Source organism: Pseudorca crassidens, chromosome 2, assembly GCF_039906515.1.
Source record: "Pseudorca crassidens isolate mPseCra1 chromosome 2, mPseCra1.hap1, whole genome shotgun sequence".
NCBI lineage: Eukaryota > Metazoa > Chordata > Mammalia > Artiodactyla > Delphinidae > Pseudorca > Pseudorca crassidens.
This window is the reverse complement of record NC_090297.1, coordinates 123279087-123291829: the sequence shown is the minus strand read 5'-3', so window position 1 is coordinate 123291829 and position 12743 is coordinate 123279087. Positions and strand designations below refer to the sequence as shown.

Genomic DNA, 12743 nt, shown 5'->3' with positions numbered 1-12743 from the left:
CCAGAGAAACCAGACCCTGTAAGGGCAGGTGTCTCCTCCAGGCTGCCTTCTGGGGCCCCAGAATCTTCCTGTTAGTGGTCAGTGCCATGAAACTTTCTGAACGCAGGGCTCTTATGAAGATGACAAAAGGGTGTATAGAGGTGGCTGGGCTCACTGTCACTAATAAGACTCATAACGATTTTGATGGCAATGAACGTATGGACAGATACGCTGTGATCTGACTCCGGTTTCCCCTGGAGTCTCACAGGGCGTGTCCCAGGCATCCTGTGTCAACCAAAAAATAATGCAGGAGGCTGCAAATAAGGGAGGAGTTTATTTGGGGTCTTAAGTACTGAAATTTGGGAGACACAGATTCGGGTAACCCTGAAAGAGTGTTCAGAGGAAGAGAAAGCATCAGGGACTTAGAAAGACGAACAGCCACCAGGCCGTTAAGAGTTGCCTGGAGAGAAGTGTGATTGATTCTGACATGAGTTGGAAATTATTTGTCCTTCAGGAATCTCAAGTTGTTCTAGAGTGCGGGTTCCATAAGTAGATAGACGGCCATGTGTTATTTTAGGGTAAGGGTCCAAAAAGTGTCTTGAGTTTCTGGCAGGTGTTCTGGATGACATCATCAGGTCAAAAGGTCAGATTCCATCCAGGCTGAGACGTGCATAAGTCACATTTTCTTAATGGTCTCCTGGCTCCATTTTAGAGAGCTCTCTTGGCAATGCTGACACAATTTTGATTTTCCTTTCACACCTGCTACCTGGCAGGAAGTCTCCAGCTTATCACGCTGTCGGCCCACTTCACCAGTGCCTACTTGATGGGTGACAGTGTGATGACACGGGGGCTGGGAAACACCTGGAATCCAGGTTCCCGGTTCAGCCAGGCCCTGGCCAACTGGAGCGGCCCCATGTTTGTGGTGGGGATTGCAGTGAGCGTGCTAGCAGGCAGTCTTCTGGCTCTGAGCAAACACAAGCTGCAGGCTGGATCCCCTTTTGTCCCCAGTGTTCTAATCTCAGATCCACTGCGGGAAGTACCTGAGTATGCATGGCCAAGCTCTTCTGAAGCTCCAGCCTGCTTTTTCTCCAGGTGACATTAGGGTCGTGCTTTGCCCTGGAGTAACTGGAATCACCTTTAAATCGCCTGTCTCAGCCTGGCCACCTGGCGTGAGGCCTGATCCTGGAGCACCTGTAAGACCACTCCAACCCTGCAGCACCTAGATGTGTTCCAGCCCAGCTGGGCTTCAGTTTCCGTATTTGCCGTGTGTCTGTCCGGACGCGGGGGTCCAGGGAGCCTGGGGCTGTGGCCCGTGGATTGGGTCACCCGTTGCACCTGGGTAATGTGGACTGGGGCTGGGGAATTGGGGAAGGATTCCCTTACTCAGCTTTGCTGAGTCTGCCTGCAGGGGCCCACGGAGTGGCTTGTGGAGGCCCAGGTTGGATGGGAAAAGGACCATGACGTCAGGTTCCACCCCCAGCTCTCACCCTGCAGCTCAGCTGGGAGCATCGCTGTCCTGCTTTGTAAATAGGGTCTCCTGCTTTGTCAATAGGGCGAGATCCCCTTTCACAAGGTCACCATCATGTCCAGGCCTGGGCTAGGAGGCTACTGCTAGGTTTTGACCCTTTCTTCCTCAAATAAATGTATTGGTGGTGATTTGGGAAAAAAAAATCACGGTGATAACAATGGCTGATGTATGGAGCACTTATTACCTGCCAGGTCCTGCACCCCGTGATAATTATCTTAATTAAGCTTCACCATCACCTAATGAGACAGGTAATATTACTATCCCCATTTTACAGATGAGGAAACTGAGACTTAGAGAAGTTCAATAATACACAGTTCAGAAGTACACAAAAATGACAGTGCATGTGAGTCTTTAATTTTGTTCTTTGTCTCTGTTTGGCATGGAATTTATACTTGTTATAGGGTATGGCTGTATCACTGTGGAAGGCTGCACCCGAGTGACACTGCAGCTCTGAATCTCAACCCTGCTGTGCACTGGCCCATGCTCATGCCCAGGCCCTACCCCAGACCAATTAAATGAGAACCTGGGGGCATAAGGGAGTGGGCTAATTCTAATATGCAGCCAGGATTGAGAGCGAGAACGCTCAATCAGTATCTGGGTACTTGTTCAAGTGCTGGGGTTCTCTGGGGTGCTGTGGACTTGGGACAGGGAATGGGAAGCGTGAAGTAAAACAGCTTCTCCACTTGTCTAGGAAAACAGCCACCATATAACCCCATTAAATATCTCTCTTTGGGACCGAATGTGGTGGGGATAGAAACAGCGTGACAAATGGCTCACGGAAGGAGGCGAACAGGTCTCTGCTTTGGAGATGGTGGGGGGCTGGGAAGAAGCTGGAACCGGGAGTGTCCGTGGCTCCTGCCTTTGAGTTGTCATTTTGGAAAGCTGCCTGCTGTTCAAGGGAAGCCCCTCCACCCTGGGTGTGGCCTCATGAGCTAAGCCATAAGCTCCATGAGAGTAGGGACTCAGAAGACCCTACCCAAATGCTAGACATCATTAGCCTTATGGAGGAAATTTACAAAAACACCTACCGATACATTCTCTCATTTGATTCTCACCACACCCTCAAGATAGACATGATTATCCACCATTTTACACATGGTGAAACTGAGGCCCAGAGAGGTAAGGGGACTTGCCCAAGACCACACAGCTACTTAGTGGCAGGGGAAGGACTAGAACACATCTGATACCCAATCCAGGGCTCTTTCTATTTCAATATCCCCTGACATCAAGCAAAAGGCCAATAAATATTTAATTAGTCACGTGATTGAATTAGGTCCTGGGTCCCCTCAGGGAGCTTCCTGGATGACCACTGCCTTCCTCAGTCCCGTTCCTCCCTGCATGGGCACAGCTGGACTAGGCAGAGGGAAGCTTCCTACCCTGGGAAGCGTGTGGCTATTAATACCCTTTCCTCCACCAAACCACACACAGCACACCTGTCTTTGGTCATAAAATCATGCTGCTCTTTGAAAAGGAAGAAAGAAAGAAAACCTTTTTCTATTACTTATCTCTGGGGAGGTGCCCAATCCCCTCCCCCACTGCACTGGCTCTGCACAACACCAAGAAGTATTTCTTCTGGTTTGTTATAAATTTACTGTCCGGTAATTTTTCTCTTCTCATTTTATGTGACAGGCAACTGAGCGATTGTCTCCCAACCCTTTTTCTGAATCTCAACCACCCCCATAAATTGCCGCTGTCACCTCCTCTCCAGTCCTAAAAGGAAAAACACCCCAGCTTTGGTGGCCTTTGCTGGGGGCTGGCTTGTCTCCTCGAGGACTTCGGACACCCACCCTTGGTCAGCAGGGGCTTCCGGCACTGCCTCAGGGCCAGAAGGCAGGCCAACCTCGTGTAGGGGGCCTGGCATCTTCCCTGAAAATTCCATAGATCTAATGAATGTCTTCCCTGTGCTCTGTGCTCTGATGCTGGGGGTGAGGGAAGAGGCAAGCATGAAGATGCGGCCATTGTTCTCCAGCACTTACTCCAGCCTAGATGGAGGGGAATTTCATAATCCATCAATCCATCAGCACACTGAATTCTCACTAGGGGCTGTGATGGCGGAACCTGAGTCCCCTTCCAGCAGCTGAGTGGAGCGGGTGGTGCTAGCAATGGTAGGCGGGGAAGAGGAACCAGCCCCAGCAAAGGCAGGTGGGTAGAGCAGGAGGGGCAGTGTGGGGAGAAGGCGTGCTGGGGCCTGGACCTGAGCTGCTAAGTCAGGGCTGGACTTTGCTCAGGAAGACTGGCTCGTGGATGGTTTCTGAGAAGGGGCTATGGGAAGTTTACAAAGAGATCAGCTGCCCGGCGCCAGGAGGGCCCCAGAGTTAGGGAAGGAGTAAAAGGTTTGAGGACAGAGGGAGTCACGAGGTGGAGGTGGGGACTCTGGAGCAGGCTTGCATCACCTGCTCCCAGGGCTTGTGGCAGAAGCACGTGGGGGAAAGGAGAGGAGACATGCTGCCTGGGCTGTCCTGGGCTGCTTCTCATTTGCTGTGTGCGTGCTCCTGGCGAAAACTGAGTTTCTCTGTGCCTCCGTGTGTCCGTGTGGGGCTGTTGGGAGGATCTGACAAGTTACTACATCAAAGCGGTGTCCGGCACCGAGTAAACACTAAAGAAATGTTACAGTTTTCACCCTGGTCAACAGAAGAGGCAGCTGAAATAGGGTAAATAACCTGCCCCAAGTCACAAAACTAGTAAGGATGAGACCTTGTTCCAGTGCACGTTATCCCGTTCCCGTAGCCCCGACGTAGTCCTGCAGGCGGCCATGGGAGGGCGCCCCGGGCCCGGGAGAGACTGTGGCCGCGGGACCGCTGCTTCTCTGATACCGGGCAGGGGCGGAGTGAGACGCCTACTACGCCCCGTTTTACACCTGAGTTGCTGCACACATACCTGGTAGGAAGAACAGTGTCTCCTCACTCATAGTGCAGTGAGCTTTCAAGTAGAAATGCTAACTTGTATTTAACCAGAATATTTACCGTACCTCTTTCCCCAACTCCATTGTACTCCAGTTTGCATAGGACAGTTTGACCAAGGTTGTTATGGCAGTAGGGATTAGGGGCCCCTTGGTAATTTGGGATGGCTTCCGGAATGCATGGTTCAGATGGAGCTCACACCCAGCTGGGCTCCCGTGCCGTGAGGCAGCCGCCCTGTGCACAGTGGACAATTTCACCTTCCATTCACCTTCCTGCCTTCCAGGCTTTGTGGCCCTACCGGGTGCCATGTCCACTGTTGGGGCAGGTTAGGTTTTCCCAGGGGCTGGTCCAAGGTGGGGAGAGAGGTTGTGCAGGTGGGGTATGGAGAGTGGGCCCAGCACCCTGTCGTGGTTTCCTTGACACTTCAGGGGACCCCTGCCCCCCCCGCCCCCGGGGGTTGTGAGGGCATGTTCCGTCACCTGAGCCTGACTGACCAATCTCATCTCTCAACACAGCGGCACAGAGCTTCGGCCTGCTCGATCCTAAACTATGCTACCTGTTGGATGGGATCCTCTTCATCTATGGTGTCATTGTCACTGCCCTGTTCCTGAGAGCGAAGGTGGGTACCACTGGGTTCTGGGGGGAGGGCATGGGCTCCCCAGCTCGGTGGATGTTCAGAGGGCCTTGGTGCTGGAAAGTCTCAAGCGTGGGTGGTACCTGAGTCTTGGTGTACATGGGCAAAGGGACCAGCCAAGTGTGCCCACTGCGGGGGGGTGGGGAAGGGGGGGATGTCTGGCTGAGTGGGACAGAGTGGGATGGTGAGTCTAGTGCTGGCCCCTTAGTGAGGAGACATAGAGATGTGTGAACATCAAAGCGTCCCAGGGCAGTGTTTCTGATGGCAGGAAAGGGGGTTATGCTTCAGGCAGTGAAGAGCAGGGAGGTGGGGAATCTCTTTCCAGATTCTGCTGTCCAACTTCTGACCCATGCTCGGCCAGCCTTTTCTCTTCAAACCTGTTTGCTTATCAGTACGAGGGAGGGTTGGCCCAGAGCCTGGGTTTTCACCTAGTGCCCTGCAGACCCTGCATTTCTTGGAGGGGCTGGGACTGGGGGTGGCCGTGGCATGGGCAGAGGGTGGAAGGACTTCCTGAACGGAGGCCTCAGTCGTTATGACTTCCGTGCCTCAACCCATTTCTCTTTTGGATTTTGGACTTTGCAAAAGATTTTATTATAAGAAATAGTGTCTTATGGATTTTCTTAAGTTTGAGCAACGCTGCCCTAAATGATCTCTCAGGTGGTTCCCAATGCTCTGAATCTGCAAAACCGCGCAGTTTCAGCTGAGGCGCATGAACTGAAAACAGATCGAGGCCATGCGCCCGGGGCAGGTCCTCAGGACACACAGTGCCACACGGAAAGCACCCTGCTGCAGAGGTCAAGTTAGAAGGTGGGACCTTGCACAGCCACCATCCTCGTCGAGGTGTCCTCCGAGCCCCTGAGAGGAAGGGGCCTGGAGAACCTCCCGGAACCCAGGGGGCGCGGCCCGCGAGCCCGGCGCTTCTGCGCACGCGCGAGGGCGAGGGCCAAGGACCGGAAGCTGCGGCTAGTGCCACGGGCCCGTGCGGTGGCTACGCTTGACCTCCGGGAGGTGTAAGGACAGTTGAGCTCAGAAAAGAAGCTGCCGCGCCACCGGCTCCCGCAAGGATCCAGCCCCCCCGCAGGCAGGGCGCGCGCCGTTGGCCGTCGAGGAGCGGAGCGAGGCTGCCTGCGCAGAGAGTAACACGCTTTCTCTCCTCTTCATCCAGTTCAGCAGGAGTGCCGACGTCCCCGCCTACCAGCAGGGCCAGAACCAGGTCTATAATGTAAGTCCGCCTTTCCCGTAGAGCCCGGTCTAGAGAAAGTGCAGTCCTCTGCTGGGACGTGGGGAAAACAGCGGCTGGGGCTCGGTTGTAGGTCTCGTCCGCGGCTGTCAGCCTTGCAAGTTGTTTTAACCTCCCTGGGGCTCAGTTTCCTAACCCCGAAAACGGGGATAGTCATGGTGCCTGCCTCGGGGTGGGGGTGGGGTTCTCTGAGGATGCGGCGCGCTAGCGGTGTGATGCACGGCAAGCGCCTGCGTAGTGTAGTGCCTGCCCCTAGCAAGCCCCCGCCTGGCAGCGGTTTCGCAGGCTGGAGGGGTGGAGTGGAGGAGGAAAGTGTAGAATCTTCCCTTTGGTGGAGAAGCGACTTCACGCTCTCCGTGCAATGGGACTTTGAATGGATGATCCACCCCCGCCGCCATGGTAATAAGCTCTTTGAGATGTTCTCCGAGATGACGGTAGCCGAGGGATCTCCCAGTCCGTGCTCCTTTGTGAGCCACCACCCAGAAGGAACTCCCAGTCCTGCTGGCCCCATCCTCCTGAGCTTCTGTTTCCGGTCTCTGACGCTTTTCTCTCTGTTTCAGGAGCTTAATCTAGGACGAAGAGAGGAGTATGACGTCTTGGATAGGAGAGGGGGCCTGGACCCTGAGATGGGGGGGAAACCGGTAGGGCCTTGCTGTTTCTGTGTGTGTGTGTGTGTGTGTGTGTGAGAGAGACAGAGTGTGTGAGGGCTCAGCTGGGCAGTGAGGAGAGGGCTTCTCAATGCCAGCGCACGCTGCCACTACGCTGGACCCTGACGTGCGAGAGGCCTGGCCATGCAGACAGATGGGGCCCCGTTTGCCGCTGCCCCTCTCCGCCTTCGCCCTTGGCTCCCTCCTGCATCGCAAGGGGCCTCACACACATTAATGCGGCAAGCAGGCCCTTATGCCGGGCTTCCAGCAACTCTGTGCTTTTCGGCTGTAGACTCCACACCCTGTGGGGAGGGGAGCGGCTGGAGGAGGCCCGAGTGGGGTCTTCTTAAGAGCAGAGCTCAGCCTGGGTGTGAGAGAGCGTGTCCGTGTGCACGAGGGAATCCGAGGCGTGGTATCGCTGTGAGGGCCTGTGAGTGGCGGAGCACAGCTGCGGGAGCACGGGGAGGGCACAGGCGGATGGCAGAGCCCACAGAGTGTGGGGAAGGGGCCTGGGGAGGGCGCTGAAACTCTCCTGGCCTGGATCCCTGTTTCTCCATCTCTAACTTCTTCCCCTCGTCTCTCCCGGCAGAGGAAGAAGAATAAGAATCCCCATGAAGTCGTGTACAATGTGAGTAGAGGACGTGGCACAGTTTGCATTGGAAAGTTGGAGGGTAGGGCTGGAGGAGGGCTCTGGATGAAGGCTTTGCTCCCTTCTCCGTGGTCTTTGCCTGACTTGACCTTCACTTCCCTGGCCAAGTAGTGCCTCACCTGCTTGCTGCCCGCAGTGGCTGCTCGTAGGAAGGCCCCTTGGCTTGCCTTCCTTCGGCCCCTAAGCCTGCCGCGGGGGTTCCCGGATCAGCCTGGTGGGACCTGGGGGGACAGCGAGGTCAAGCTGGGCAAGCCCCTCTGAGGGGCTGCTGTTCCTAGGGGCCGGAGGAGCGTCCTGAGTGTGGCCTCTTGTTGAAAACTTCACCATCCTGGGTGTTGATCTGGGTCTGCCACATGGGACCATCGCAGAGGGTCAGCCACTGCAAAGAGAGCTACTCTCCCTCCCTCCTGCAGTTGGCCCACGCACAGCCACGGTGTTGGCTGTGTGAAGAGACAGCTTGCTCAAATAGATGCTTCTGGGGGCTCTGGGGTGAGCCGTTGCATTGTCCAACGTGCGTGTCCTTTGGCTAGGACTCCACATCTTATCCTTTTGAACCTCTCCTGAGCTTCTGAGCTCAGTGCAAAGGGCTGGCAGCTCAGAGAAGATTCCAGAGGGCTGAGGAGGGGGAGAGGGGGTTGGAGCTGGTTATTGTCAGAAATGTTTGAGTCTCTGGAGCCTTGAATGTGGAACCCCCCCACCAACTGGGGAATCCAGAGGTTTCCTTTTGAGGGGAGCCCACTGTTTGCTACATCAGTTGGTAACACCGGTGTCTCACACCCTCTTCTTCAGGAGCTGCGAAAAGACAAGCTGGCGGAGGCCTACAGTGAGATCGGGATGAAGGGCGAGGTGAGTGATACTCTTTCTTCATTCCCAAGGATTGGGTGGTATGGGGGCTGCTCCAAAGAGTCCCATCCCTTCCTCCTATCACCTGCAAAAGCCCACGTGGTGGCTGCCAGAGGCAAAGGTTAGTCCAGCTGTCATCCATTTGACAGTATATTAGGTACTCAGAAAGTGCTGATACCCTTTTAGGATTAAAAACCAAGTTAAATACTAAGATGGTCCATGCTTTGCAAAAACAGGCCAAGTCTGTCAACGTTCATAATAATTATCAGGTGAGTAATGTGTGCCAATGTATGTTCAGCACTTAGGATGGTGGGGCCCCTTGTTCATAAATGATTAAGAATTTCCATAAGAGAGAGCAGAGCTTTGAACCCGTCTAGGTTTGATCTCCATGTGACTGCATAGGTGGCGTGCCCACAAAGCTGGCCTGGCCAGTGCTTTACCAGGTAGATAGTCTCATTTAATTCTCACAATAACCCAATGGGAAATGTGTACCCGCCAGGCACAGGAGGTCCAACAACTTACCCAAGGTCACGTAGCTGGTGACGAGGGAGCCAGAATTTGTACGGACTCTACAGCCCGAGCTTGCACCCACAACCTCGTTGCCGTTCCCAGTGAGCATTGATAACTAGCCAAGAATTTTCTTAAAGATTTGTTTTATTGAAGTATAGTTGATGTACAATGTGTTAATTTTTTACTGTATAGCAAAGTGATTCATTTATACCTATATCTCTGTACTCTTTTTCATCTTCTTTTCCATTATGGTTTATCACAGGAGACTGAATACAGTTCCCTGTGCTACACAGCAGGACCTTGTTGTTTACCCATCCTATGCATACTGGTTTACGTCTGCTAATCCCAGACTCCCAGTCCTTTCCTCCCCCACGCCCTCCCCCTTGGCAGCCACAAGCCTGTTGTTCTCCACGTCTCTGTCTGTTTCTGTTTTGTAAATAAGTTCATTTGTATAATTTTTTTAGATTCTATATATAAGTAATATCATACAGTATTTGTCTTTCTTTGTCTGGCTTGCTTCCATGTCTTGGCTATTGTAAATAGTGCTGCAGTGAACATCGGGGTCCATGTATCTTTTTGAATTATAGTTTTCTCCAGATATATGCCCAGGAGTGGGATTGCAGGATCATATGGTAACCCTGTTTTTAGTTTTTTGAGGAACCTCCATACTGTTTTTCCTAGTTAGCCAAGAATTTTGAGAGCTGCAGGGAGGCCTGTTTATTCCAAGCAGTGGCAGCGTGGCCAGCTCCAGTACGGCCCAGATCCAGGAATCTGATGCCTCTGAGGATCTGAGTCAGGCACAGCAAACCTGGGCCCCATCAAAGCCAGGCCTCAGCTTACTCTGCGGAGGCCGAGGTCTGACCAGTGACCTGAAGACCCTTCTCTCCCGGGGCAGGGGTGCTGACTGGGAGACAGTCACCTGTGACTCTCTGGGGGTCCTCTGAGGAGGACTCTTGAGCAGGAAGGCTGCTGCTGGCTCTCTGACCTTGTAGCCTTTTCTTGTCTCACTCCACAGAACCAGCGGCGAAGAGGCAAGGGACATGATGGCCTTTACCAGGTGAGTGCTGCTGGTCCTTCTTCCCGGGGTGGCACCGTCTAACCAGAGCCAAGGTCACGCTCCCTTGTTTTGCTTGTTGGCAGTGCCAGCTCTTGTCAGCAGCTGGGCTGGGCGAGCCCAGGGCACCCATTCAGGCCTGTGGTGACTCTTCTGCTGGTCAGCCCCTGGGGCGGGGCTGGAATTCAACCATTCAGGCAAATAACTTGGTTCTAGTCAGGAGGCCATGGGAGCCCCGGGGGGAACTGGGCACAGCAGACAAGCGGCAGCTGCCCAGAGGCTGTGTGGTCTTGAGCAAAGGGCAGATGCAGGCAAAGGACACCACACAAGCCACTTCCTGCCTCTTGCGCCGCTGCCCTGGGCCCTTGCAGAAGCCTTGCTCCGCCTCGTATCCTCACACCTAATAGGATGGGAAGATGGGTGAGGAGATTGAAGTAGACAAGTTAAGAAAAATAACTTTAAATAGAAAATGTAGTCAGGTGCCTAGTTTTTGCAAATCAGGGTGAATAATTATGCAAACTAAGCACAGCCAACCTACTTCTCTAAAATATAATCCCCAGTGGGTTCTTACTTGGTTCTTTGTGCCTCACTGGGGCTGTTCACAGCTTGCTTGATTGACTCCAAAGTTTCAGGCTACCTGGCTTCCGAGTTCAGAGTGATGGCAAAAGGGCCCCCAAATTTTACTGCGTGTCACTGCTGTTGATCTGTCTCCTGGACCAGAGGGGGAGACGTTCCAGTGAGATTGGGACCAGCCTGCCTGTTCCCTGACAAAGAACATGACTGTAGTAGCATGGCCTGGGAAGGAGGCTCGGGAGGGCGGGGGCCAAGGAGCCACTCTCTCCCCCGTGACAAGTGCCGGCTTCCCGGAGGCCCGGGTATCAGGGGCAGTACGCTGTCTGGAGCAGGTCTGAGGCCTCCCCGCTGATTCCCAGCTCAGTGTCCCAGCTGGGCGACCCTCCTTCCTCTGTGGTCTGACAGGCAACTTCGTAGGGCACAGTACTTGGGAAGCCGGGAGAAGGTGAGAATTTAGCTGGGAAGGAATTGCACCAAGGCCATTCCCAGTGGGACACAGGACCATCTCTGCTGCAGCTGCATGGGCCAAGGCCCCACCTGTGCATGAGGGGACAGTTCCTGGGCCTCTGAGCTGGGCGGGAGATCACAGGCCAGGCTGCAGCAGACACCTGTTGGCCTCCAGGCAGGCTCATGCCCACACAGAGCTCCTGACCCCCTCTTCTGTTCTGATTTGCTTTCCCCAGGGACTCAGCACGGCCACCAAGGACACCTATGCTGCCCTCCGCATGCAGGACCTGCCCCCTCGCTAACAGCACCTGGAATTTCACCACTCACAGGCCAGACCTGCAGATGCCCAGATTGTTAAAGACACAGGATAAAGTATTTACAAACCAGTTCGCTCATATTTCTCCACCACCCAAGTATTCTTCTTTACGATCGGGATGCTTCAAGTTGTAACATGTGGTCATATCCAATTGCAAACTGTCACACAGAATTTCTTCCCTGGACGCCGGCAGGGAGTGCGTCCCCCAGGCCCTGTCCTAGAGGAGCCTGCTGGGAGTGCAGCATGTTCCGGGGTTTTCTGCTTCCTGGAGGCTGTGGGCAGGCCCCGTCCCCAGTGGCTCTGGGCTCTTACCTGGGGGACGGGCACCCTCCTCCTCCAACACAGCTGAGGAGTTCAGGCTGTGTTCTGTAAAGTCGCCCGAGAAACCACAGATGTTAGCGCATGTCCTGATGGTCTGCATTGTTCTGTCAGCATTTGAGCGGCTTCACTCCTGCTGTAAACTTCGCTTCTGTTGTCAGCGTAGCCCATCATTCCACGGTAACTGGTGATGGGCCAGGGAGGCTGTGGTGCCTCCCTGTGAAGGGTGAGGGCACAGGGGAAGGGGGGGTGGTAGGTAGCAGCTGGTGGTGGCTGAAGAGGGGAAGCAGTGGTGGATCAGGGACGGGAGCAGGGGAGCCAGAGGCCTGGGGGCGCAGGAAGGGGCCCTCCTGCTATCAAGCATACGTTCCCTGTGATAGAACTTGAGTGCCAGGGCCTGTGGGGACCAAAAAATGAAGAAGCCCAGCCTTGCCCTCCCGGAGCCCACACTCTCACAGGGAAGCGAGCTGTGAAGAGTCCAGCGTGCTGCAAGAACACAGCAGTGTCATGGCTGACTACGAACAAGGTGAGGGGCAGCGAGACCACATTCTCTGCAGGCACTTGGGCACCTCACACTGAGTGAAAAGACACAGCCGTATTGGGAAAGGCCTCAAAAGAAGACTCCGCTCCACTCAGACCTAGAAAGATCCCAAGGGACAATGGCACGGTGGGAAAAGCCTCAGCTGACTTACCTGGAACAGGGCTGTGTGCTAAAAGGGCAGGCGGCTATGGATGGAAAACCCTCTTTGCTCTGCTCGGTCTTAATTTATACTGGTTTGCTAGAGCCTTACTTTTTTGCATAATAAATGCTTCAGTGAAAATGCTGCTTTACCGTAAGCTTTATTTCGGCAGTCAAGCCTGTAATGGTCATTTAGTCATCAGGCGATCAGCCTGCTGCTGGGAGAGAACAGGACGGCTCCTTGGAAAATGCAGGAGAGCCAGGTGCATACAGTGGCCCAAACGGGCTGTGCTTGGGGCAACGTGGTGTCCGGCTACGCCAGGAGTCCTTATGCAGGAACCAGGAGAAGGTGATGGGGAGCTCCCTGGGTGCAGGGCTCACAGCACTGAGCTAGCTTGGGGCGTGCCGGAAAGAGCAGGAGAGAGG

The 12743-nt window shown here is 54.3% G+C and overlaps 1 protein-coding gene across 1 annotated transcript; it reads left to right on the top strand.

Moving 5' to 3' along the window:
- The first annotated feature begins 5140 nt into the window (after nucleotides 1-5140).
- On the top strand, nucleotides 5141-12459 carry CD247 (CD247 molecule). Its single transcript, XM_067710842.1, has 7 exons — nucleotides 5141-5225; nucleotides 6067-6263; nucleotides 6842-6922; nucleotides 7518-7556; nucleotides 8367-8423; nucleotides 9946-9987; nucleotides 11241-12459. The coding sequence occupies exons 1-7, from the start codon at nucleotides 5141-5143 to the stop codon at nucleotides 11304-11306; spliced, it is 567 nt and encodes a 188-aa protein (XP_067566943.1). The 3' UTR covers nucleotides 11307-12459.
- The last annotated feature ends 284 nt before the right edge of the window (nucleotides 12460-12743 follow it).

Excerpts from the sequence above, each read along its gene's own strand:
- CD247 (XM_067710842.1), top strand. The coding sequence starts at position 5,141 with ATGGGCAAAGGGACCAGCCAAGTGTGCCCACTGCGGGGGGGTGGGGAA. Across the intron at positions 5,226-6,066 it reads GAGTGGGACAGAGTGGGATG|CTCAGAAAAGAAGCTGCCGC; the intron begins GTGAGTCTAGTG and ends AGGACAGTTGAG. Across the intron at positions 6,923-7,517 it reads CTGAGATGGGGGGGAAACCG|AGGAAGAAGAATAAGAATCC; the intron begins GTAGGGCCTTGC and ends CTCTCCCGGCAG.